Source organism: Geotrypetes seraphini, chromosome 2 (assembly GCF_902459505.1).
Source record: "Geotrypetes seraphini chromosome 2, aGeoSer1.1, whole genome shotgun sequence".
Classification (NCBI taxonomy): Eukaryota; Metazoa; Chordata; class Amphibia; order Gymnophiona; family Dermophiidae; genus Geotrypetes; species Geotrypetes seraphini.
In genome coordinates, this window is record NC_047085.1 from 40,891,350 (window position 1) to 40,918,146 (window position 26,797).

At 45.3% G+C, this 26,797-nt stretch overlaps 1 protein-coding gene across 2 annotated transcripts in view; it reads right to left on the minus strand.

Annotated features, from left to right (window-relative positions):
- Positions 1–6,953: 6,953 nt before the first annotated feature.
- The window catches only part of LOC117355587 (putative deoxyribonuclease TATDN1), a 66,847-nt gene continuing 47,003 nt past the window's right edge, over positions 6,954–26,797 (minus strand). Inside the window, exons 10-13 of one of the 2 annotated variants that reach the window (XM_033934354.1) lie at positions 13,612–13,682; positions 10,614–10,740; positions 9,813–9,924; positions 7,013–7,143 (exon numbers count right to left, since the gene is read on the minus strand). In XM_033934354.1, coding sequence (XP_033790245.1) covers positions 9,816–9,924; positions 10,614–10,740; positions 13,612–13,682 — 307 coding nt within the window. In that variant the 3' untranslated portion in view covers positions 7,013–7,143; positions 9,813–9,815. Of the gene's footprint in view, positions 7,144–9,812; positions 9,925–10,613; positions 10,741–13,611; positions 13,683–26,797 lie in introns of both variants that reach the window. The other variant, XM_033934355.1, reaches the window with a different exon arrangement.

The window sequence follows — 26,797 nt, forward strand, 5'->3', positions numbered from 1 at the left end:
TAATTTAGCAATAAAAATTATTTGGTAAGGAGGTGGGCTTTAAGCCTATGATGTTAAAAGGATGCAAGAAAAGATGGTTTCTCTTTCTTGAAGAAATCCCAAACAAGGGAAGATTTGCTCCGTTATCTGAGGCTTGTCCCCACATATAAAATCTACAGTGTGAATTTGAATTTAATTACTATATGATCTTAATCTATAGTCCACAGTCCTGTTTGATTGTTTAATAGTTCTTATCTAATATAATAAAGCTCTAAGCGCGCATGCTCATTCCCACCTGCGTGCTCCCGTTTTCCGTGTGCTATAGGGCACCGCAGGTAGGAGTGCGCATGTGTGAGAATCCCCCGAGGCAGATGTCGGCCGCCGTGGCTGCAGGCGGGTTGGAGATAGCGCTGATCCTCAGGTCCCCCTCCCCCCCCAGCTCTCAAGAGGAGACGTAGATGAGGTAAGAAACGCCTCCTCTCCCCCCCAACGCGGGCAGAGACAGAGCCCCCGATCTGAGTGGAAGGACGTGGCGAGAGAGAGACTGGGGGGTGGGAGGGGGTGGTTTAACACAGCCGCAATGTAAAACGTACCCGGAGCCAAAACTGAAACGAAACGCCGAGGAAGGTAAGCAGGGTTTGGGCCGGGATACCCTGGTTTGTAGGTCATCTCGCTGTGGGAGGGGCGGATGGGAGGGTCAATAGAGTTGGCTGCACGGGGAGGGGGGGAGATGGAAACAGGCTGATCACCGGTTCTACTGCACAGGGGGGGGATGGGAGGGAGGGAAATAAAAATACCGGGTTCTACTGTACAGGGGGAATGGAAGGGGGGTAGAAATTTAAAGATGCTGCTCATTGGGTCTACTACACGGGGATGGGAGGGAGGCAGGCTGGCTTCAGGGCTGGGGTTGGGTCAAAGTCTGGAAGGCAGTGAGAGGGACATAGGAAGGAGGCACTGGGGGGCACTAAGGACATAGGAAGGGGCACTGGGGGACTGACACGGGACAGAGGCACTGGGGGCACTAAGGACACGGGAAGGAGGCACTGGGGGCACTAAGGACGTAGGAAGGGGTACTAAGGACATGGGAAGGAAGAACTGGGGTACTAAGGACATAGGAAGGGGGCTACTGAGAGACAGGCAGGCATGGCACAACAGAGAAATACAGGGGGCCAGGGAAACAGAGACAGAAAGAAAGATAGACAGGGGGCCAGGGAGAGACACAGACAGAAAGAATGACAGACAGACAGCCAGATAGCGTCCAAGGAGAAAGAGACAAAGAAAAAAACAAACCCCAAAATAGACATCTGCTCTAGCACCCGTTAATGTAACGGGCTAAAATACTAGTTATATATATATTTATCCAACAGAACAACCATTTATTTCTATTTTTGTTGTATCACCACTTATCTGAAACACAATGAACTTTGCTAATGCTTCACACTGTTTCCACACTGCTTGAAGTTCAATGTGTTTCAGCTAAGTGGTGTCAAAATATTATATCCCAAGTCCCAAGAAGTTTCACATTCGTTATATTCAATAAATTCTTTAGATCTCTTCAGAATATTGCATATATCTCCCAGATCTTAGTGACACAACTCACTGCTCAAACCATCTCAAATTCTGTGCGCCTAGATGGCAGAGGATGGTTCTGGGAGGATTCTTGACGGCTTGGTGAAACATGTTGGATCCAGATTCCCCATACCACAGCCTAAACAGTTTAAAAAGATAAGTTTAAATTAATATTGAATTTGCTCACTTTACTAATGTGGATTAATCTTTAAAGCAACAATCTATCATAATAAAACTCTTAGTGCGCATGCGCACTTCAAATTCCCTGATCCCTGCGTCTATGTTCCAAAGCTCCGTGTCTCCGCATGTGCAGTAGAAGGAGCCTGTGGCCTTTTGCGTGTGGCGGTTTTCTGGCTTCTTCTGTGCAGGCGGAGGCACGGAGTTTGAAGTGGTGAACACTACGGCAGCGACTTCCCCCTCCCGCCCTCACTCCATCTAACACTAAAGGTATCCGCCGATGAGGAGGACCGTGCACTGAACCAAGGAGCCATGGGGAAGAAGGATGGCCAACCAGCCTGTGATCCTCAATGTGTACGACATGGTGAGGAAAGCCACTGAAACTTTATAGGCCCCGCAGGCAACAATTCTGCTTACCTGCATCAGAGCACTCAGGTAGCACCAGAGTGACCGAGTGGCATAATAAAGTGTTTTTGTAATTTGAGATGGGGGGAAGGAGGGCAGTATGAAAAGTTATTAAGGGGAGAGAGACAGACACACAGAAAGACAGGGGGCCAGGGAGAGAGACAGAAAGAAAGAAAGACACAGACAGACAGTGGCCAGGGAGAGAGACAGAAAGAAAGGGGGCAGGGAGAAAGACATACAGAAAGGCCTAAGTCTACACATCTATTCTAGCACCTATTAATGTAACGGGCTTAAACACTAGTTATTTATAAACACCAAGTAAGATAATCAAAGGCAAGACTAAATGTTTAATATGCCAGGTTAAATGGACTGATGACGATCTGACACACGAAGCTAGACTGCTGTGAGATGGTCTGAGCAGTGAGTTGTGTCGCTGAGGTCTGGGAGATATATGCAATATTCTGAAGAGATCTCAAGAATTTATCAAATATAATGAATGTAAAACTTCTTGGGACTTGGGCTATAATATTTTTATATCTAATGAAGAGTGAATGTCTTAAGTAGAAAGTGTTGGAAAAAACTATACATCAGGGGTTGATCAGACAAGTGGCGGCCATAATTGTATTTTTGATTCAGTATGCCAACTTGATGAATTTGCTGGTTGATAAGAGAATTTGATGAATGCATTATTCAGCAGAAAATTTGGTGACACTGGACATTTGATATAGAATATTGGATAGGCCAATTGATATCACTCAGATCCAACTTAAGAATATAAGAATTGCCATACTGGGACAGACCGAATGTCCATCAAGCCCAGTATCCTTTTTCCAACAGTGACCAACCCAAGTCCCTTGCTAGATCCCAAGTAGTAAAACAGATTTGGTGGTATGATTGGGTCTGGTCTGGCGACTGTATTGTACGTAGCATTCATTTAATGCTTATCTTTTTGACCCATATATATATATTTTTTAAAATACGTCCAAAAGAAAAACGCCACACAGACATCCCAGCAAAGCAGTGAACGTAACATAAAAGGTCACAGGTACACATCTCACCATAACCTCCTTATAGTGTGTGGTGAGCCCTTCAAAACCTATTGGACCCAACTACACATGACAACAATAAATATTATGCCGGCAGGTGACACCTATATAATGGTCTTGTGGGTTTTGTTGGATTGGCTCCACCACAAGTATGGTAGCTAGTGTGGGAGATGGGCCTGGGTCACCTTCTCTGCAGTCCACTGCACTGAACACCAGGCTACTCCAGAAACCTCCTTGCTGCTCTAATAGGACTGCCCAGAATGTCTGAAGCTGTCAAACAGCCAGGTATGTAAGGTGGGAGGGGTCATCTGGTAAGTTTGAGCACATTTTGCCCCTTATTCATTGTTAAAATGGGTCTAGCCCCAAATGTCCAAATGGAGCCCTGGACTGCTTTGGTTTTACAGCCTGTCTCTTGGAAGGTCACGGCTGAGACATAGGGGTTATTCTGAACCTGTTATTTCCACTCTTCTTCAAGCAAAAAAGAGATCTACCTCTGCCTCGTATGCTAGAGTCTGGAGGGTTTTCGATTCTTGGTGTGCTGCTCAGGGTCTGTTGCCCTTCCAGGCTTCTATCTCTCCCATTCTTTCCTTTATTCAAGATGGAGTTACCAAGGCATTGACCTTTAATTCTCTTAAAGTTCAAGTGGCCGCTATTGCTTGTTACAGAGGCCATGTGGCTCGTTCTTCCCTTGCGTCACAGCCTGATGTGGTTTGAATTCTACAAGGGGTGCAATATATTCATCCTCCCATTAAAAAGATCTGTCCAGAGTGGAGTCTTAAAGTAGTCCTTGGGGGGGGGGGGGGGGGGGGTTCAAGTTTCTTAATTTTAATATACCAACCATCAAAGAACACCTGGCCAGTTTACAATGTTAAAAACAATAAAAAATTTAAATTAAATTATTATGAGGGGAGGGGAAGTGTGAACATTAAATTGACAAATTACAGGTACGAACGTGAGCTTGGGGATAAAGGGGGAAGGGAAAGTTAATAATTACATTGTTGAAAAAAACCCCAAATTAAAAGGAGAGGAAGAGAGTGGGAGGATATAACATCAGGAAAGTGGATCGCTTCTTAAAAGTGGTTCGTATTTACAAAAGCCTCCCCCTTTGAGCCTTTGTCAAAAGCGACTTTGAAGGATGTGACGTTGAAAGTGGTTTTTCTTGTCGCAATGGCTTCGGCCAGGTGGGTGTCTGAGTTGCAGGTGTCATCTTGTAGAGATCCTTTTTTGCGCATTTCAGATTCCGGTGTGTGTCTGTGAGGACTGTTCCATCGTTTCTTCCTAAAGTGGTATCGACCTTTCATGTTAATCAGTCTCTCTTCCTTCCGCCTTCCAGAAGGAGGACTGGGGGGTGAAATTCTCTTCACTGCGGTTCCTGGATGTGCATAGGATACTTCTACATTATCTCCAAATTACTAAAGACTTTCGGCGTTCAGATCATCTCTTTGTATTAGTTACGGGCTGCAACAAAGGTATGGCTGCGTCCAAAGCTTCCATTTCTCGATGGGTCAAGGAAACCATTGCTTCCGCATACTTGATGTCAGGTAAGCGGTTGCCGGACAAGCTTCATGCTCATTCCACTAGAGCGATGGCTACTTCTTAGGCAGAGTCCAGAGGTTTTTCTTTGGAGATTTGTCGTGCGGCTACTTGGTCTTCTAAGAATACTTTTTCTAAGCATTACCAGTTGGATGTGGCGGTGTGTGCGGAGGCTGCTTTTGGTGCTTCAGTTATTGCAGAGGAGGCGTTAGCTTCCCACCCTGATTGAGGATTGCTTTGCTACATCCCACTAGTGTCTGGATTAATCGGCTGCTGTTGCTGAGGAAGGAAAAATTATGTTATTACCTGTTAATTTTCTTTCCTCTACACGCAGCAGATGAATCCAGAGCTCCACCCTTTCTGGCTATTGGATCTCTGTTTGTTTCACGTGTTTCAGCAGTTTTGTTATAGTTGGTAGTTGATCTCTCTCTTATTACCTTTACAATTTATTTTGGGAAATAAGTTTTTTACATGTTAACCATATTTCTGGTTCCGACTGCTTGGGTAAGGAGCAATACTGAAGATACAGGGAGCGTGCCAACCAATAGGACCACCTGTTAATCAGTTCTCTATCTCCACCTGCTGGTAAATGTGTGCTATCCCACTAGTCTCTAGATTCATCTGCTGCGTCTAGAAGAAAGAAAATTAACAGGTAAGAACATAATTTTTCCTTCCTGTTGCTACATGACTGTATGAATGATATAAATTTACCTCTCATCCTAGTCTGCTGTCTCCATGAATCGCGATTCTTGAAGCGTTATTGTACTTTAATAAAAATGAAAGAGCAGCGCATTGGGCACTTCCTGTGAAGTTGGCTATTCAGTATTAGATAGGAACTGAAGATTGTTCATTAGAATTGAAAGCTAAACAGCAGCTTTGTATCTGAGAAATCTTTACAACACGTTGCCCCAAAATCCAATCCTCAAATATTTTTAACAGGTTTTGTTTTCAGGGTGTCTACACTATGGAAATTAGCTTTGTTTTTTTCTCAAATGCAGATCATCAATATTCATTTGGGGGTACAGTATTATGAAAACTAGGACTGTTCACAGAACTCATAGATTGCGGTTGGGGAAACACTAGCTTAACAAATGATTTGCTGTTACCTGTGAGCACTGAAATATAAAAAGTGCTTAGAATGAGAATTCTGTAAAGTAGTAGCCTTGCACTGAATATTAGTATATAATGTTAAATATTTAAATATATAAAATTTACCTAAGAAGTTAAATGTTATGAATGTGTTACTATTAAGTGTTATAGCTGGTAACTGGATCAGACTGACTTGGTAAAGGTAAATACTGGGACTGAAGTGAAAAGTGACAGCAGAGTAAAAGTCAGCATATGAGCTGCTGTCTTTGGGCCCATTTACTAAAGCTTAGCTGGTGCTAAATGCTGCATGTCCTATTTTATACCTATATGCTAGAGATTCATGTTAATGTCCATTAGTATGTGCTAAGCTTTTGTAAAAAGGTCCCCTTCCTAAGCTGCTTTACAGACTAATTTTAGAGATTTGTAAGTAGCCAGGGGTGCCACAGTGAACTCAGCCCAGTATGTTAAGGCACCCTCCCAAGTTCTCACACATGACCAAGCTAGCTATTACTCCCCTTTGGTGACCTAGACCTGAGCCAGCTCTTAACTGGTCTCTGGTGGGCCTGGCTGGCTGTAAGCGTACACTCGCAAATTCTGGGTTTGGCCTGCATCAGCAGGAATCTAATCTGGTATTTGAGTCATGCTATGCTTAAACAGGTTCAAGGCAACTCATGAGCATAGTGGCTGTGCATCCTACTGGCCTATTTTCTACCTTGGGTACACCCAAGCCTTCCCCGAGCACTACTGGGACCATGAGTATCACTGCTCTACCTCTTCTACATCTGGTAGCCAGTGTCCCCATAGCTTCCAGGACCTTCCCAGCCATAGCAGAATACAAGAACTCCACATCAAGCAGCATCTAGCAACCCACAGACCATCCAAAATCTGGATCTGCATTTATTTTTGTTTACAATTTCATTTATGAGATTAAAACTATTTTAATGGATTCTAGTCTTCCCCCCTACCATGATAAATACAGTGGTAAACAGCAGCTTGTAAATGCTTTGAATAGAGTGGCCTAGTGCAGTGGTTTCCAAACTATGTACTGTGGCACCCTGGGAATTCCTGAGAGGAAATGTGGTCTAGGAGCACCATGAACAGAGAAAGTTTGGGAACCTCTCTGCATTAACTGCCTAAAAAATAACTTTAAGGCTATTACAATCAGGAGAAGCCTTTATTTATTGTACAGTAATTTCTACATACTGTGTACAGGTACATAGAAACCGAGAAGAGTCCATAATTTTACAGATCCAGAAAGAAGACTTTAATAGTATTGTTGTAGAGTGTGTTGGCTAGTTCAAGTGGATCTTCTTGTCTTACTTCTGCCATAATCTCCAGTACTTGACTGAAAAAAAAAATAAAAACAAAAAACTTTCATAAAACAAGAATTACTATTACCTGCCACTTTTCTAGTTAATTGTCTGAATATACAACCGTCTATACAAGAACAAGGTTTTGTTTTTTTTGATAGGGTAGTGTTTTGTATAAGTAGTAATAGTGTCCTTACATACTTTGGACACAGGTGAAGAGAAAGCTATAATGTTGGGTAAGGTTAAGATGAGAGGAAGAATGGCAATGCTAGATTAATAAATAAGGTAAAATTAAGTCTTACCTGGTAATTTTCTTTCCCTTAGGCACAATAGATGGATCCAGACAGCTGTGTCTATCTACCACATACACTCCCTGACTTTTCATTACAACTCATAACAAAGCAGAAGAAACCATACTCTGTGAACTATCAACATCAAACCAATTCCCTCTTTCCAAACCATCACCTCTCGGCAACAATGAGAACATCAGTTTAGCTTGAAGTAACTTGTGCGAAACTTGCTCTGGAGAACAAAACATAAAGCAAACAGGGCAGGCCCTGGATTTCTCTGCTGTGCCTAAGGAAAAGAAAATTACCAGGTAAAGACCTAATTTTACTTTCCCTGTCTTCAACAGCAGATGAATTCAAATAGATGGTATGTAGCAAAGCAATTCTCAAGTAGGGCGGGAAGACACCACACCCAAGAGAACAGATGCACCTCGCTGCCACGTCCAACGTATACTACTTGGAAAAATTGTGCAAGGACCATGTGGCTGCTTGACAGATTTCCTCCAAAGATAACATCTGCAAGCAAATGCGGACCCCGAAAAGAGGATAAAGACCATCTTTAAAGCAGAGTTAGGAGAGGACCACTGTGCTGAAATAAGTTCCTGAATGGCCTCATGAACTGGAAAGGCTCTTGGCAGCGGCCTAGTGCCCACCATCTTCAGGTTCCCAGTAGACTGACCTGAAGCCTCCAGGTCTGCAATAGCAAGGGCTTCTAAGGCCTGGACAATAAAAGCCAGAAGTTCCTCTTTATGAAAAACCTGGACTGCTTGCTGTCATTGGATTCCCTCCCTACACGCTCTCCTTCCATGGCCTCGAAGATGATCTGAGGTGGATCCCAGCAATTCTGCCACATCGGACATAACATTTTATTTGTATAGCATGATGCACCATGATGTTTGATGTGATTGACCAAAATAAACTACCGCACAAAAGCGGTGAAGGTACAAATATAGCTTAGTAATCACTAAAAGGATGCAGAAGATGATAAAGTGGGGCAAACTGGCAACCACCACAACGGCAACACAACCCACATGTAAGGGTTCAATCAAAGGATGGCGAGAGGGCCTTCAAAGCTATTTATATCAGTACAATAAACATGAATATCCAGCTTTGGCTTATCTAATTGCTTCCTTAATTAAAATGTAGCTTGTTAGTTTACTGCTGTTGTACTTTGTTACTTTTCACAAATAAAACAGCACATATTTTTTTATCCTTTTAATGCAGTAGCTCTAGCATGCCCCGACGGGACCCGTTTTGCCCAAAAGGGCTTTTTCAAGAGTTCATAAAGGAGCTCTGCATAATACTAAACTAAACTAAACTAAGCCTTAAGTTTATATACCGCATCATCTCCACGGAAGTGAAGCTCGACACGGTTTACAAAGCTTAAAAAGGAGAGTTTACAAGAGCATATAAACAGAGGGGAGTAAGCAAGAGAAGAGATGGTATATGTTAGAGAATAGCCAGGTTTTCAGTTGTTTTCGGAATAGCTGAAGGGTGCTCAGGTTCCGCAGCGGGACAGTGAGATCGTTCCAGAGGTCCGTGATTTTGGAGAGTAGAGATCTTCCCAATTTGCCTGCGTGGAATACACCGTGTAGAGAGGGGAAGGATAGTTTATGTCTGTGGGCTGATCTGGTGGTGGCAGGTGTCAGGGCGAGGAAGGATAGAGGGATTAGGGGCGGAAGGATGCCGTGAATGATCTTGAAAGCTAGGCAGGAGCATTTGAAGTGGATTCTGGAGAGCATTGGAAGCCAGTGAAGATTGGCAAGTAGTGGGGAGACGCGATCAGATTTGCGTTTAGCAAAAATCAGTTTGGCTGCAGTGTTCTGGATAAGCTGGAGTCTGCAAAGATTTTTTTTTGTTAGGCATGAATAAATGGCATTACAGTAATCGAGTTTGGATAGGATGATGGATTGTACAAGGACGGTGAAATGATCTTGGTGAAAATAGGATCTTACTTTCCTCAGCATGTGGAGGCTGAAAAAGCATGATTTTGTCAAGGAGTTCAGGTGATCGTTGAGGGAGAGGGAGGAGTTGATAGTGATGCCGAGGACCTTGCTTGAGAACTCAACGTGCAGAGCAGGGCCTGTGGGTAGTGTGAAGAGGGTAGGCAAATGTGCTAATTTTGGGCCGAGCCAGAGTAATTTTGTTTTTGTTTCGTTTAATTTCATCTGTACGGAGAGGGACCAGGCGTGAAGTCTCATTATGCATGAAGTGATGTTCTCTTGGAGGTTTGAAAGGCTCTGATCTGTTTCGAGGAGGATAAGGATATCGTCTGCATATGTAAACAATGTTTCAAGGGGGGATAATTTGAGGAGCTTCAGTATATTCAAAACCAATTACAGCATACACTATTAGCATCCTTTAGACCAGTGGTCTGAAACTCAAACCCTTTGCAGAACGAGAAATTAGGTTCTTAACTGCTAATTTTCTTTCTGTTTGCTTGTAGACTGGTATAGTCCTCCACCCTGTCTGTCTTTGTGCGATGATTGAGGGGTTCTGTTTTGCTCGCATGCGGGTTCTAGAATTTTTCTAGGGGCGGGGGAGAAGTAAGAACAGCGGATATGGCTCAGCTGGTGAGATGTGGGGATATTTTCTATTCCAGGATTAAGTTCTACACAAGTTCCAACAGTTCCTTACAGATGTTTGTTGTTTTGTACACTCCTGTTCGGAGTGTGTTATACTGTTTTTCAGCTGAAGTCTTTCCTAGGTTCTGCTTGGCTATTTGGCAGACTGGATTAGAAGGGGGATTCTAGCCTGATATACAAGTTTGTGCTCTGTCTCCACCTGCTGGTAGCAGTGAGGCATATAACCCATTCGTAAGGATTATACCAGTCTACCAAGCGATACAGAACTAACACTTTAAACAGTACCCTATAAGAGCATGGAACCCAATACTATTGAAGAAAAAGTGGAATAACATGATCAAATCTTTTGATTTGATTTTGTTATTAAAACGTGTTTAAATTAAAAAACCTACCACACTATAATAACAGAACCCCTTAATTTACTGAGTGTTGCAGACTGTAATTAAAAAATAAAAATTAGCACCAATTCATATTGACTGAGTCCATAAGACACAACGTCTATGGTAGTCTGAATAAAAGGTGTTTCCTCAGTATTGTTACTTTAACACTACCGAGAGTTATAATACCTAATTGCCTTGTACTTCTCACATTTCGCTGCACAAAATTTCTTGAATACAAACCTGATGTACTTACATTATGTGACAGGGTTCATTTCTGTCCTTCAAACAGTGCCCTGCTTCCCATTTCTTTTTTGAAAGAAATGTGGTTTTAACGTGTTTGGACCCAGCATGAGTGTTTTTCACTCCACACCAGGGAGCATCTATTGTTTTAAAGAAAAATAAGGTAGAAACACTACTTGTAACAAATGCTAATTACTGGTATAGACTAGCATAGAAGTCATTAGATGTTATAGGTTTGGAAAGTTATGTTAACTGCTGGGGAATTGTGTGAGACTGCAGAGTTAGAGTGTGTGGAATGCCTCCTCATGTAGAATTCTACATAGGTAGCAGTGGTAACAGTTGGTTTAATTCGGGGGGGCCCTTCTCAAGCATACATTACTATTTTTCAGTGCCTGGAATTATCAATCACCTGCCAAGAGTAACTGCATGTTGGCTGCATCTTCCTCTTGCACTTGGGCTCAGACCGCTGATTTGCATCATGAGGCTATACAGCAGGGGTTTCCAACCTTCCCTGGGCCGCAATGGCCAAATAAAATGTTTCTGGGGCCACGCAAACACTGCAGCAAGACAGAGGAAGGAGCTGGCAAGATGGTAAACACCCGGGGGCAGCAGAGGAAAACATTGCATTGCCCTTGACCGGGCCGCACAAAATACTTCACTGGGCCGCAGGTTGGACACCCCTGCTATACAGTGTCTTGTGTAGCTCAAATTGGCAGTCTAACTCCAAGCAGCAGGAGAGAATGTGGCCAGACATTAAGGAGTGACTGACTAAGAGCTGTGCAACAGCGAAAAATGGTATTGTGTGCCTGGGGGCAAGGGAGCATGCAAAATGGCATGTTATGCCGAGGGATAGCAAGGAGCGACCAGCAAACAAAAGAGACTGGACAGGATGTTCCTGATGCAGGCGTTTATTCAGTCAATTCCAAAATGCTTGGTTGGTGAATTAAGATATACATAAAATCAGGAATGACCTGACACGGTCCGTGTATCGGCAAACACATCTTCTTCAGGGGTCCTAATGGTAATATTAGGCAAATGTGGATGTTGCAAAATCAACATGAAGCCAAAGCTGTAGGGTCTGCACTGTGTCTAATAGTAGCATTAGGACCCGGGATGAAGGTGCATTTGCCGAAACACAGACCATGTCGGGTCCTTCCTGATTTTATGCATATCTTAATTGACCGACCAAGCATTTGGGAATTGACTGAATAAATGCCTGTATCAGGAACATCCTGCTGGTCTCTCCATCCACTGTGGTCCTTTTGGGTTTCTCTTTTCTTGTTAGAAAGCAAAGAGCTACAGGGCTGTGCAAAATGGTATTTTGTGTCCTGACGAAAACAGGTTGGGATATAACCCAAGGAAGCTGAGAGGAACAAAGAAGAAGGTGGTGTTGTGTACCCTGGGGAGAAAGAGAGAAAGCTGTAGTGTGTTCTGGGGATGCTTAAGAGAGGTGGGAAGAGACCAAGCTGGTGTTGCATGTTACTAACTGTATTGCATGCCCCCTAGTCCTTCTCCTTTTGGAAAGAGTAAAACAAGTGAGTTCACGTCTATCCATTCCATTCCACTCCATTCATTATTTTATAGACATCTTTTCCCACTTTTTTGGATTATAGTGTGATTTTTCTAGCTTTCTAGCTCATTTCACTAAAAACACTTTTAAGGTCATTTAAGGCTGTTTAGCTGGTTGAAAGGCGCAATTAACTGATCTGACTTCCAGGATATCTGTAAATCATTTAGGAACATAAGAATTCTCTTCTGGGACAGACCAAAGGTTCATCAAGCCCAGTATCCTGTTTCCAACAGAGGCCAACCCAGGTCCCCAACAAGATCCCAAGTAGTAAAACAGATTTTATTCTGCTTATCCAAGGAATAAGTAGTGGATTTCCCCAAGTCATCTCAATAATGGCCTATGGACTGCTCTTTTAGGAAATCATCCACACCTTTTTTAAACCCCACAATGCTAACTGATTTCACCACATTCTCCGGCAATGAATTCCAGAATTTAATTGCCTGTAGTGTGAAGAAATATTTTATCTGGTTTTAAATCTACTACTTAGTAGCTTCATCGCATGCCCCCTAGGCCTAGTATTTTTGGAAAGAGTGAACAAGCAATTCACATCTACCCTTTCCACTCCACTCACTATTTTATAGACCTCTATCATATCACCTCTGAGCCATCTCTTCTCCAAGCTGAAGAGCCCTAGCCACTTTAGCCTTGTATGAGACAGATCTGAATACACCGGAAATCTAGCATATGCAGATCTCTCTCCTGCGTACTCAATATGGTAACCCTGAAAACCTATGGCTAGGCATGCCTCTAGGAGAGGGTTGAAAAACCCTGGAATGATTTGATAAGCTGTTGGTCAGGGCTTTCCAATCCTGTCATAGAACCCCACAGCTACCAGCTCAATATCAGGTCTGGCTTCTCTCATATAAGAACATAAGAATTGCCGCTGCTGGGTCAGACCAGTGGTCCATCATGCCCAGCAGTCCGCTCACGCGGCAGCCCTCTGGTCAAAGACCAGCACCCTAACCGAGACTAGCCCTACTAGCGCACATTCTTGTTCAGCAGGAACTTGTCTAACTTTGTCTTGAATCCCTGGAGGGTGTTTTCCCCTATAACAGCCTCCAGAGAGCGTTCCAGTTTTTTACTACTCTCTGGGTGAAGAAGAACTTCCTTACATTTGTACGGAATCTATCCCCTTTCAACTTTAGAGAGTGCCCTCTTGTTCTCCCTCCCTTGGAGAGGGTGAACAACCTGTCCTTATCTACTAAGTCTATCCCCTTCAGTACCTTGAATGTTTCAATCATGTCCCCTCTCAAACTCCTCTGTTTAAGGGAGAAGAGGCCCAGTTTCTCTAATCTTTCACTGTACGGCAGCTCCTCCAACCCCTTAACCATCTTAGTCGCTCTTCTCTGGACTCTTTCGAGTATTACGACTAAGATGGTTAAGGGGACTCATTTTGATTTTTTTTCTTCAAAATGTCATGTAGTGCAAAGTAGCAACTTACCAGTCTCTATCATCAACCTTTCACTAGGAATGGACTTTAACACTTCTAAATTGTCCTCAGTTTTCAAAGAGCTAAAAAAAAAAAAAAAAATCCCACAACATATGAGGTTACACATCCTGTGAATTGCAGTTTTACTGACTTAGTAAAAGATTTGAAAGAAAAAAATTCCACATTCCATTTATATGTGGAAATAAAAGGAAAAGAGTGACACAGTAAAGAGTATAATTCATGAATTGCATTGTTCTCTTGCGGTCAAAATTTAGTTTCAAGTTTCAGCAGTAGTCACCAGAAATGGGAAAATCACTTAATCTGATTTGCCAATTGTTTATTTATTTATATTCCGCATATTACAAAGCATTTTTCCCTATTTGTCCCGGTGGGCTCGCACTCTATCTAATGTACCTGGGGCACTGGGGGAATAAGTGACTTGCTACACTAAAAAATGTTTATACGTTTATACCATGTTGTAGTTTAAACATGAATATACACTTCCCCCTCCCCATTCGCGGTTTCAGATAATCGTGATTTTTTTCTGGGGAGGGGGAAAATTAAAAAAAAACAGTCAAAACTTTAAAAAAACCCATATTTTTTCCTTCCCTGCCACTTTCCCGGCCTTACCTGGTGGTCTAGAGTGCTTTTGGGGAAGGAGCGATCTTCCTACGCTCCTGCCCCGTGCAGATCGCCATGAGGAAATGGCTGCTGGGAGTTTCCGTAGTCTCTCGAGACTATGTCGGGAACTCCCTACAGCCATTTCCTCATGGCGATCTGCACGGGGCAGGAGCATAGGAAGATCGCTCCTGCCCCGAAAGCCCTCTAGACCACCAGGTAAGGCCGGGAAGGTGGCAGGGAGGTGGGGGTGGGTCAGAGCCAGATAATCGCGATTTTTCGCCATTCGTGGTCTGGCTCTGCCCGTATCCCCCGCGAATGACGAGGGAGAAGTGTAACCATAAATTTGTTGTATTGGAAGGATATCCTCAGGTCCCTGGTTGCCACTCACTATTTTGACTTAGACTGGTTACTCTCAACAAATTTAAACTACAACATGGTATAAACATTTTTTAGTGCAGTGAGTGTTTGTGGAATTGGTTGTTTTCTTGCACCAAGCCTGTATTTGAGAGTGTGTTTCACATGATTAAGTGACTTGCCCAGGGTCACAAGGTGCAGTGAAGGATTTGAACCCACAACCCCAGGCTGCTGGGGCTGTAGCTCTAACCACCGCACCACGCACTCCCCACAGCTATTAATGACCAAAGCGAACCAGATATTTGCTACCACAAATCCACTCTGCATACAATTTCATCAGCGCTAGATGAGGGCCCAGGTACTAGAGCTGCCACATCTTTTAAGATGTAATTCTTCTAACAGATCACGTGATGCCGTCTCGGTGAGCCGACGTGCGCGAGAAGAGCTCCCGGGCCCGCTTGTTTTTTTCGATCTCGGCCGGCATTGCTATCGGCGCGGTCTGCTCTCCCCGACTTCCGGTTTCGGAGGGGAAGTCCCGGCAGCGTTTTGCACTCGGTTTGGGGCGCTATGGCTGCAAAAGTGACCCGCAAGGAGCGGGAGAAGCCTCGGGCTGCAGATCCCAAGATGGCGGAGCCTGCCCTCGTGTCTCCCTCTTCTCCACGATCTGAGTGGGTGGCGGATGTTATAACGGAGGTGCGTGCAGCGATACAGGACACCCTTACCTCTCAGTTTCAAAAGCTCTCCGACAAACTGGATGGCTTGGATGCTTCTGTGAGCCATATTAGAGCGGAGTTTGGCTCTTTTCAACAAAGGGTATCTGATTTGGAGGACTCGGCCGGGCAGTCTAGGGAGGCTCAGACAGCGGCGGACTCCAAAATTCGCCAGCTGGAACTTAAGGTGGAGGATCTGGAGAATCGCTCCAGGCGCAGCAATTTGCGACTTGTTGGCGTTCCCGAGTCGGTGTTGGATGGGCAGCTGCACTCCTTTTTGGAATCCTGGCTGGTGCAGTCTCTTCAGCTTCCTTCGACTGCGGGGCCCCTGCGGATTGAAAGAGCGCACCGTCTGGGAGTTCGCCGCCAAGATGCTACCCGTCCGAGGGTGGTAATCTTCAAGGTGTTGAATTATGCCCACAAGGTGGAGATCCTGCGGGCTATTCGGGCGAAAGGCCCCCTCACCTATGAAAATCAGAAGATTTTGTGCTTCCAGGACTTCTCGGTTCAATTGGCTGCCCGGAGAAAGGAGTTTGCCGCTGTTTGTCGACAACTCCATGAGCGGCGTATCCAGTTCGCGCTTCTCTATCCTGCACGCCTCAAAGTTCAACATGAAGGTCGCTCTCACTTTTTTGACTCTGCGGCTGATGCCTTGGCTTATGTGCAACGTCTGGCGGGAGCGGCGCCTAGCCCCTGATCGTCCTCTGTTTCCTAGTTTCTGGTTTCTGGACTGTACTGGGCTGGCTCTCTTGCTGTTTTGCTGCTGCTAGCAAGCTGCCTTGGACTTTGCCATGGACTGACGGTGGGGCGGTGGTGCTGGAGATTAGGGAGCTGCTGCCATTTTCTCTGCCTGACCCATGTCCGAGGACTCCAGCCCTTTGGATTTGTTCCTGCTGTTCTTGTTTGCCTGTGTATTGGATTATAGGGCGCTGTTCCTCCGTGGGGGATGGCGTGCTTTTCTGCCATGGTGCCTCCATCTGCTTTTGACATAGCTCTCATTTTGTTTTCTCTCAACATATGGGGGAATTATTTTGTTTTATTTATTGATATGTTGTCTTCTTTGCGGCTTATATTGGGAAAGTTTCCCCGCATAACTGCCTGTTCCTCCGCAGTAATTATGCATTCTTGTTTATTTGTGGAGATATGTCTTTAGGCTAATTTCCAGTACTTCTTCTTCGTGGGTTTGTGTTTAGTTTCTATGGAAGTTGGGGGGTGGGCTCGGGAGGGCTTTTCAGCGTGATTGGTATCTGGGTTTCTCCCAGATCTGTGCATGAAAATTTGGGGGTTGGAGTTTGGGAGGTTGCTGGGGGGGGGGAGGGCTGCTGGGTGGTTGGGGGTTGGGCTGGGGAGGGGGGTTTGTATGTGTGGAATGTTTGGAAGGGTGTGTTTGGGTGTGACTGGAGGTGGTTGTGTGACCCGGGGTATTGGTGTTTGGCTGTGTTTGTGTTTTTTTTTGGACTATGGGTGACTTTTTGCTCTGGGAAGGAGCCGCTGGCTGGGACGGTTCCCCCGGTAGTCTATTCAGCTATCTTTCTTTTTATCTTAGCTTTTCCTACTCATGGTAATTAAGTTTATTTCCTGGAATGTCCATGGTATCACATCTCCTGTTAAACGCCAAAAAATTCTTAGTGCATTGAATCGACAAAAGGTGGATATAGCATTTTTGCAGGAGACCCACCTCTCTTCTGCGGAACATGCTAAACTCTGCCGGTGGTGGGTTGGTGAGATCTTGGAGTCTTCGGGTCTGCACCGGAAGGCGGGGGTAGTCATTTTATGTCATAAGGGTCTGCATTTGACTACCCATAAGGTATGGTCTGACCCGCAGGGGCGTTATCTGGTAGCTAAAGTGACACTTAATAGGCAGGACTTGCTCTTGTGTAATATATATGCTCCTAACACTTGGGATGGGTCCTTTATGCGATCCCTTACCAGACTTCTTCACCAGGACCTTCCAGTGGTGTTGGGTGGGGATTTTAATCAAGCTTTTGATCCCACTATTGACAAATCTAATCCCCTTCCTCACGACAGGTATGCCCCGAATAGAGGCCTTCCCTTGTTTGCCTCTTCTATGTCTTTGATTGATGTGTGGCGGGTGTTACATCCTGGCGACCGCGATTACACTCACACATCTAGTGCCCATGCAACGCAGTCCCGTATTGATTATTGGTTGCTCACGGATTCCCTGTTTTCGCAGGTGAGCTCGGCGGAGATTGGGGGATATGATGTTTCGGATCATGCTATGATTGTTCTTATTTTAGAGTTTCCTGGAGATACCCCTGGGGGCTTTCATTGGCGGTTTCCTCTCTCGCTCTATTCTGATCAGGAGTTTCATGCTTTCCTGGTAGATAAATGGAAGGACTATGCTTTTCACAATGCGTCTCATAGGGGTGACGCATTTCTTTACTGGGAGGCTGCTAAAGTGGTGTTGCGGGGTGAGATCATTGCTTACTCTAGCCGAAAGAAAAAAAGGCGCGATCGTCAGGTGCTCCGGCTGGAGCGCCAGGTTCAGGATGATCGTCGCCGCTATGGGGCTCATCCCACCGGAATCAATAGAGCGTTATTATTGGCTTCGCAGTTGTCGTTGCGGGAACTATTACATGATCGGGCTATGAAGTCTTTGGCATACTATAAATTTCAACTGTATTTGCATGCTAATAAGAGCGGTAAGCTTCTGGCAAATTTGATTCGACGTGCTAAGGGGTTTTCCCCAATTCTCCATCTCCGCCGGGCAGATGGTGGTTTGGTCCACAAAGATGAGGATATGGCGGCGGTGTTTCATCATTATTTCCAGGAGTTGTATGCTGCTCCACCGGTTTCTTCGTTGGCGGGTGATCTTTATTTGGATCAGGTCTCTCATCCGGTGGTGACAGAAGCTCAGAATGCGCGTTTGCAAGCTCCTTTTACAGTTGAAGAGCTATCGCTGGTTCTTGGTAGTTCTCCGCTGCAGAAGGCGGCGGGGCCCGATGGCTTTCGCAGTGAATTCTATAGACTTCTACTTGCGGACGTGGCCCCAGTTCTGGTTGATGTGTTTAACACTGCGGTACGAGAGGGGGCTCTTCCGCCTTCTCTTCGGGTTGCTCAGATTGTGGTTCTGCTTAAGCCCGGCAAGGACCCATTACAGGCCTCCTCGTATCGCCCCATATCCCTGTTGAATGCTGAAGCTAAATTCTTTGCTAAATTGTTGGCCAACCGGTTGGCGGGTATTTTGCCCTCTCTGGTGGCGGAGCCTCAAGTTGGGTTCGTCAAAGGTCGGTCGTCCACTCGCAATTTACGTACTATATTGGCTTCGCTGGAGTGGGTGGAGCGGGAGCAGGTTTCTTCTTTGCTGGTCAGTTTTGATGCCCATAAGGCCTTTGATAGGGTTTTGTGGGATTTTTTGTTTTGTACTCTTCAACATTATGGTATGGGTGGTTTCTTTAGTGATGCGGTGGCTGCATTATATCATGATCCGCTGGCTAGGGTGCTGGTTAATGGAGTTTCTTCGGCGGTGTTTCCAATTCAGCGGGGTACTAGACAGGGTTGCCCCTTGTCTCCTCTTCTTTTCGTGCTCACCTTGGATCCCTTAATTCGCGAAATCTCTGCTAATCCGGCGGTTCGGGGTGTTTCTCTTGGCGGCCGAGAGTTTAAGATTTCGGCATTTGCAGACGATTTGTTGGTTCATTTGACCTCCCCGTGGGAATCCTTTCCTGCTCTTATGTCGCTTTTTACGGAGTATGGCGATTTTTCGGGCTTCCAATTGAATTATGATAAATCTTTGGCATTAGCTACGGCCGAGGCGGTGCGCTTGGAGTGGCCGGGGCAGTTTCCTTTACGGTGGGCGGATGGCGTATTTAAATATTTGGGAGTGCAACTCACGAGCAGTGTGGGTCGGTTATATCGTGCTAATGTAGATGTTTTGTTGGCCGCTACGGAGGGTTGTTTTGCAAAGTGGATGTCTCTACCTCTCTCTTTTTATGGAAGGGTTCAGTTGTATAAGATGGTTATTTTTCCCCGCTGGTTGTATGTACTCCAGTTGCTGCCTCTTTGTCTGCGTCGTAGCGATCTTCAACGGCTTCATAGGCAGCTGACCCGATTCCTCTGGCAGGGCAAGAAGTCTCAGATATCGATCTCTTATCTGTTCGGCTCGGGAGGGATCGGGGGTGTGGGGCTCCCGGATATTGGCCTCTATAATCTGGCTTGCTTGTTGCGATTTTTGGGTGACTGGTGCTTACAGAGTGATGACTATCTTTTTCGGGACTTTGAACATGCTCTTTTCTCTCCTTGGCACTTGTTTTCGCTGTCTCAGTTACCTGTTCGCCTCTTGCCTCCCGCGTTCCGTTCTAGTTTCATCCTTAGGTCGTGGCGTTTTTCGTGGAAGGCATTGGTAGGGTTACTGGGGGGGGACCATCAAGTTTCGGATCAGTTGTCTATACGGGGGAATCCGCAGTTTCTGCCTGGCTGTGATAACTCGGTCTTTGTGCGATGGACTGGTGAGGGGTTTCTTCTTCTTGAGCATTTATTGGATGAGGAAGGGGCGATGAGACCTTGGGGAGATTTTCCCATGCTTCATTCTTTGGGTGTGGGAGGTCTGTTTGCGTACCGGCAAATTCATCATTATGTGGGATCCTTGGCGCGCCCGGGCTTGCGGTTCCGATTGGGTAACCAATTTCGTCTATTTTTTGCCCAATTTTATGCTTGTGGCTTGACGGTGTCTGCGTTGCATGGGGCTTTGCGGCGGCTTACTCCTCAGAAGTCTTATACGGCTCTGGAGAACCGCTGGGGTAGAGATCTGGGCATACCTGGTGAGTCCCTGAACTTTCCTTCCCTTATTGGTCGTATCTCTTCTATTTCTATTAGTGCAGAACTGAGGGAATGCCAATTTCGAGTGGTGTATAGAGCGTATTTTTCCCAAGAGCGGGTCCACAAGGTTGGGGGCATTTCTTCTCCAATCTGCCCTAAGTGTACACTGGGTTGCAACTCCTTTTTTCATGCATTTTGGGGATGCCCTCGAGTGAAAGTCTTTTGGAGAGCCGTACTCCGCTTTTTGGAGCGGCTGGTTGGTCACGCTATTCCGATGTCTCCGGTAGGCTTGCTTTTGGATAGATATGAATCTTTGCGAGTGCCTGCTCGGAGACATCGGTTGCTGATCCGGAAGGGTGCTGTTATAGGAAAGAAGATCATTCTTAGCGTTTGGACGCAAGACATAGCGCCTGCTTACTGGGCTTGGAGGAATCGTTTTCATAATTTGATGCTCTTGGAGCAGCGCCATGCTCGATTATCTGTCCGGCGGTCGAAGATTTTCCTGCAGACCTGGGACCCCTACATTTCCTCGCTTTCCCCTAGGGCCAGAAGTATGGTCTTGAATTCACTCTGTTGTTGATACCTTATGCTCTCAGCTGTTTTCCCCGGGTTGGTGGGTGGATGTTTGGGAGAGTGTGGAAGGTAGGTATGAGTGGTTGGACGTATGTGGAGTTCAGGGGGTAGGGTTGGATTACACATTGTGGGAGGGAGGATGGGAATTGGATCTCTTGTTTTGTTTGATCTGTGCTGAGCGGCATAAGCAAACAGCTTGCTCAGCATAATCCTTTCTTGCTGGGGGGTTTTTGGGTATGGAATGGGTCTCCTGGTGTGGGTTTGGGTTGGGGTGGGGGTTTGGGATTTGGAGTGGGTGGGGATTGGGGGGATTCTTTGGTTGGGGTGAAAATGTGTTTGATGGTACATTTGATGTTCGCGACCTTGTTGTATGGTCGTGTTGTCTTGTGTGTTTATTGATGATGTGCCAATAAAACATGATTTATACTAAGATGTAATTCTTGGCTTACATTTTATCTGGAGAACACTTAAGAGAACTACCACTTAAAAACATCAAGGCATTTCCACTGGGAAGGTGCAACTTCCATTTTTAGAACTCCATATTTTAACATTTGAGTCATTACTTTTGAAATTCTTTAAGCAGCCAAAAAGGACATCACACAGGGGGGTCCACGTATTTATCTACAATTTTTGTGAAAGTGCTTTACAGAAGGAATCATACTCAATGCACAGATCTGACGTGATTCCAGAGCAGTAAGAAACTATCCTGAGGTGGCGAGCCACAACCACACTTCTGAGTCCAAGGTAAGTACCCATACTATACACAATAAAATAGGAGTCACACTAAATAAGAAGGGAATCTCTTCACAGGGACTTAACAACAATAAGGTATGGAGGGCTATGTATGTTAATGCACACAGTTTGGGCAACAAAATACTGGACTTGGAGACTGAAATAAGGAACGCAGACCTAGATGTGGTGGCAATATCTGAGACCTGGTTCACGGACTCGCACGGGTGGGATATGGTTATACCAGGTTACAACTTGCTTCGTCGAGACAGAGAGGGCAAGTTAGGAGGAGGGGCAGCACTATACATTAAAGAAAACATCAAGACTACTAGAATCACGGATGTTAGATACTCCGGGGAATCCCTCTGGGTGAACCTGGCCAGAGGGAACGAAAAATGCCTATACCTTGGTGTGGTATATAGACCTCCAAGACAACAGGAAGATAAGGATATAGAACTGATCAAGGATATAGAGAACATCACTTTGCGTGGAGACACAGTTCTGCTTGGGGACTTCAACATGCCTGATGCAGATTGGAACACACTCTCTGCAACTACCTGTGGCAGCAAAAGAATATTAACCTCCATAAAGGGTACACGACTCAAACAAATGGTACTGGAGCCCACTAGAAACCAGGCGATACTGGACCTGGTACTCACCAATGGAGACAGTGTCACAGAAGTATCGGTAGGCGATACGCTGGCCTCTAGCGACCACAACATGATATGGCTTAACCTCAAGATGGCACGGACGACAGGATGCCCCGATGAAGGAGCCATGGGCAACTACTCATACACAGGAGGGGACGACCTGACAGCAAATAAGGAAGACAAGGCAGGAAGGGACAACTCAGACACAGGAGGGGATGACCGCACAGCAAACAAGGGAGACAACACTGGAGCAGTTAAGGATAACGTGAAAGAAACAGTAGGGACAGCAAAGAGTAGAAAGTCCAAAAAGGTAACACGAAGAGAACTCAAATGTATGTATACGAATGCTAGAAGTCTAGGAAACAAAATGGGGGAACTAGAGACAATAGCAAGACATGATAAGTTGGAAATCATTGCCATAACAGAAACATGGTGGAATGAAGAAAACAAATGGGACACCGTACTACAGGGATACAAACTATATAGAAGAGATCGAGTAGGGCAGAAAGGTGGAGGTATTGCCCTATATGTTCAGGAAGGAATAGAATCTGTTGAAGTGGCTACGACGGAAACGAAAGAGAAGCTAGAGTCCCTCTGGGTCAAGATTCCTGGCCAAAACAGCGCAGACACGAAAATTGGCCTTTACTATCGTCCCCCAGGACAGGCGGAGGAAACTGACTCAGAAATGATAGAGGAAATCAAACAAGAATGCAAGACGGGCAATGTAATAATATTGGGAGACTTCAATTTTCCGAGGATAGACTGGAAACTAGGAACCTCCAACTGCGGCAAGGAGGCCAAGTTCCTGGAGGTGCTAGGGGATTGCTTCCTGGAACAAATGGTAAAAGAGCCGACAAGAGGCAACGCCACCCTGGACTTGGTACTAAATGGCCTCACGGGACCGACAAAAGAAGTAGAAGTTACGGTACCGCTGGGGACGAGCGATCACAATGTGATCAACTTTAAGCTTGACATCGGGAATAGAAAACGTGCCAAAACCTTAACCAAAACCTTTAACTTTAAAAAGGGCAAATACGATCGCATGAGAGCCATGGTGAAACAACGACTCAAGAAAAAGGTGGACAAACTTGAAACGGTAGACCAGGCATGGTCCCTACTGAAAAATACTATCACAGAAGCACAAAATCTCCACATTCCAAGGATCTCCAAAGAGGGGAGAACAAAAGGTAAGGGAGAACCGGCATGGCTTACCAGACAGGTGAGGGTAGCCATAAAAGAAAAGAAGGACTCTTTCAAAAAATGGAAACACATGAAAACAATCGAAGCATGGAAAATACATAAAGATGATCAAAAGAAATGTCACAAGGCGGTGAGGGATGCCAAAAAGGACTATGAGGAAAAAATAGCGCAAGAAGCCAAAAAACTTCAAACCCTTCTTTAGATACGTGAAAGGGAAAAAAACCCGCAAAAGAGGCGGTGGGACCCCTGGACGACCAGGGAAGAAAAGGGTACATCAAGGAAGATAAACAAATTGCTGACAAACTAAATTCCTTCTTTGCGTCCGTCTTTACGGAGGAGGATACCGCTAAAATACCAGAAGCAGTGAAAGTGTTTAGTGGAGTAATAGAAGACAGCCTCACCACAGTTGAAGTGGAGTTGGACCAGATCTACTACCAGATCGACAAACTTAAAAGTGACAAATCCCCTGGACCGGATGGAATTCACCCGAGAGTTTTAAAGGAATTGAAGGTTGAAATCGGAGAGCTATTGCAAAAACTTGCCAATCTGACAATCAGAACTGGACAGATACCAGAGGACTGGAAGATAGCGAATGTCACGCCAATTTTCAAAAAAGGATCGAGAGGGGAACCGGGCAACTACAGACCTGTGAGTCTTACGTCTGTCCCTGGAAAGATGATTGAAGCACTGATCAAGGATAGCATAGTCCGGCACCTAGATACACACGACTTGATGAAACCCAGCCAACATGGGTTCAGGAAAGGGAAATCATGTTTAACGAATTTACTTCAATTTTTCGAGACCGTGAACAAGCAAATTGATAGTGGAATGCCGGTGGACATAATATATTTGGACTTCCAGAAAGCATTCGACAAAGTTCCACATGAAAGGCTTCTCAGGAAACTACAAAGCCATGGAATAGAGGGAGATATACAAAGGTGGATAGGCAAATGGTTGGAAAACAGAAAGCAGAGAGTGGGCATAAATGGGAAGTTCTCAGACTGGGAGAAAGTGACTAGTGGTGTGCCCCAGGGCTCGGTGCTTGGGCCAATCCTATTTAATATTTATATCAATGACCTGGAAGACGGAATATCCAGTGAGATCATTAAGTTTGCAGACGACACAAAGCTATGCCGGGCAATCAGATCGCAGGAGGATAGCGAGGAACTCCAAAGCGACTTGTATCAGTTAGAGAAATGGGCAGAGCAATGGCAGATGAAGTTCAACGTGGAGAAATGCAAAGTAATGCATTTAGGTAGTAAGAATAAGGAATACGAGTATAGAATGTCAGGCGCAACTCTGGGTAAGAGCGAACAAGAAAAGGACCTGGGTGTACTGATAGATAGGACCCTGAAGCCGTCGGCACAATGCGCGGCAGCGGCAAAGAAAGCAAACAGAATGTTAGGCATGATAAAGAAAGGAATCACGAGTAGATCGGAGAAAGTCATAATGCCGCTTTATAGAGCAATGGTCAGACCACACTTGGAATACTGTGTCCAACATTGGTCTCCCAACCTAAAGAAGGATATAAAACTGTTGGAGAGGGTGCAGAGACGAGCAACGAAGTTAATAAGAGGTATGGAGAACTTGGAATATGAGGAACGACTCAAGAAACTGGGACTGTTCTCCCTTGAGAAGAGGAGGCTGCGAGGGGACATGATCGAGACGTTCAAAATGCTGAAAGGCATCGATAAAATAGAGCAGGAAAATAAATTATTTACATTGTCCAACGCGACACGGACAAGAGGACATGGTTTGAAGCTAAGGGGGGACAAGTCCAGGACAAATGTCAGGAAGTACTGTTTTGCGCAGCGAGTGGTAGACGCCTGGAATGCTCTCCCAAAGGAGGTTATTAAGGAATCCACTGTGCTGGGATTCAAAGGCAAATTAGATACACATCTCCTTATGAGAGGCATAGAGGGATATGGGTGACTAAAACTACATCAGGTGTATACCTGACTGGGCCTCCGCGTGTGCGGATCGCCGGACTCGATGGACCATGGGTCTGATCCGGAGATGGCAGTTCTTATGTTCTTATGTTCTTATGAGAGTCCTCAACTTTAGAGGCACAGACTTCGAACGTATGGGAGATTTTGTCCATCGGGAGCTGCAAAACCAAGCACAAACTGACAACGTGGAGAATATGTGGTCGACTCTGAAATCCACCCTGCATGAAGCAACAAATCGCTACGCAAAAACGGTCAGCAAAAGTCAGAGAAACAAAAGACCCCAGTGGTTCAGTACTGAAATTTCGGACCTCATTAAGGAGAAGAAAAAAGCATTTATTGCCTACAAACATTTAGGAAAGCAGGAGACAAAAGAAGACTATCAGGACAGGTCTAAAGCTGTCAAGAAGGCAGTCAGAGAGGCCAAGCTCCGAATAGAGGAGAATCTAGCGCGGAACATTAAGAAAGGGGATAAATCCGTCTTTAGGTATATTAGTGACAGGAAAAGAAACAAAGATGGGATAGAACGACTCAGGAAATCGGACGGGAATTATGCAGAATCGGATTCCACTAAGGCCAAACTACTAAATGAATACTTCTGCTCGGTTTTCACCTGTGAGAAGCCGGGATCCGGTCCACTTTTACGGACAAGGGAAAGCCAGAAAGACCCGTTTCAAGACTTCAAGTTTACGCCCAGTAGCGTCAACTGCGAACTTTCAAGACTCAAAGTAAACAAAGCCATGGGACCAGACAACCTACACCCCAGGGTGCTCAGAGAGCTGAGGGAAGTCCTGGCGGAACCATTATCTGTGCTCTTCAATCTCTCCCTAAGCACGGGAAGAGTCCCCTTGGACTGGAAAACAGCTAACGTTATTCCACTCCACAAAAAGGGCTGCAGGACAGAGATGGCGAATTACAGACCGGTAAGTCTCACATCCATAGTATGCAAACTCATGGAAACACTGATCAAACAGAAACTTGATACAATCCTGGATGAAGATCTACGTGATCCCCATCAACATGGATTTACCAAAGGCAGGTCCTGCCAATCAAATCTGATTAGCTTCTTCGACTGGGTAACAAGACAACTGGATGCCGGGGAGTCCCTGGACGTAGTGTATTTGGACTTCAGCAAAGCTTTTGACAGCGTCCCTCACCGTAGGTTATTGAACAAGTTGAAATCGCTGGGATTAGGGGAAACACTAGCTGCATGGGTTAAGGATTGGCTGAGCGGTAGACTTCAGAGAGTGATGGTAAACGGTACCCCATCCAAAATATCGAATGTGACCAGTGGAGTACCACAGGGCTCGGTCTTGGGTCCAATCCTATTCAACATATTCATAAGTGATATGACCCAAGGGCTCAGAGGAAAAATATCATTGTTCGCCGACGCCGCCAAACTGTGCAACATAGTAGGTAAAAGCACTATGCCTGACAATATGACACAGGACCTACTACTATTAGAACAATGGTCATCGACTTGGCAGCTTAACTTCAATGCTAAAAAATGCAAAGTGATGCACCTGGGTAAAAGAAATTTGTGCAGGACTTACACGTTAAATGGTGAGACCTTAGTTAGGACCACGGAAGAACGGGATTTAGGAGTAATCATTAGTGATGACATGAAAACTGCCAA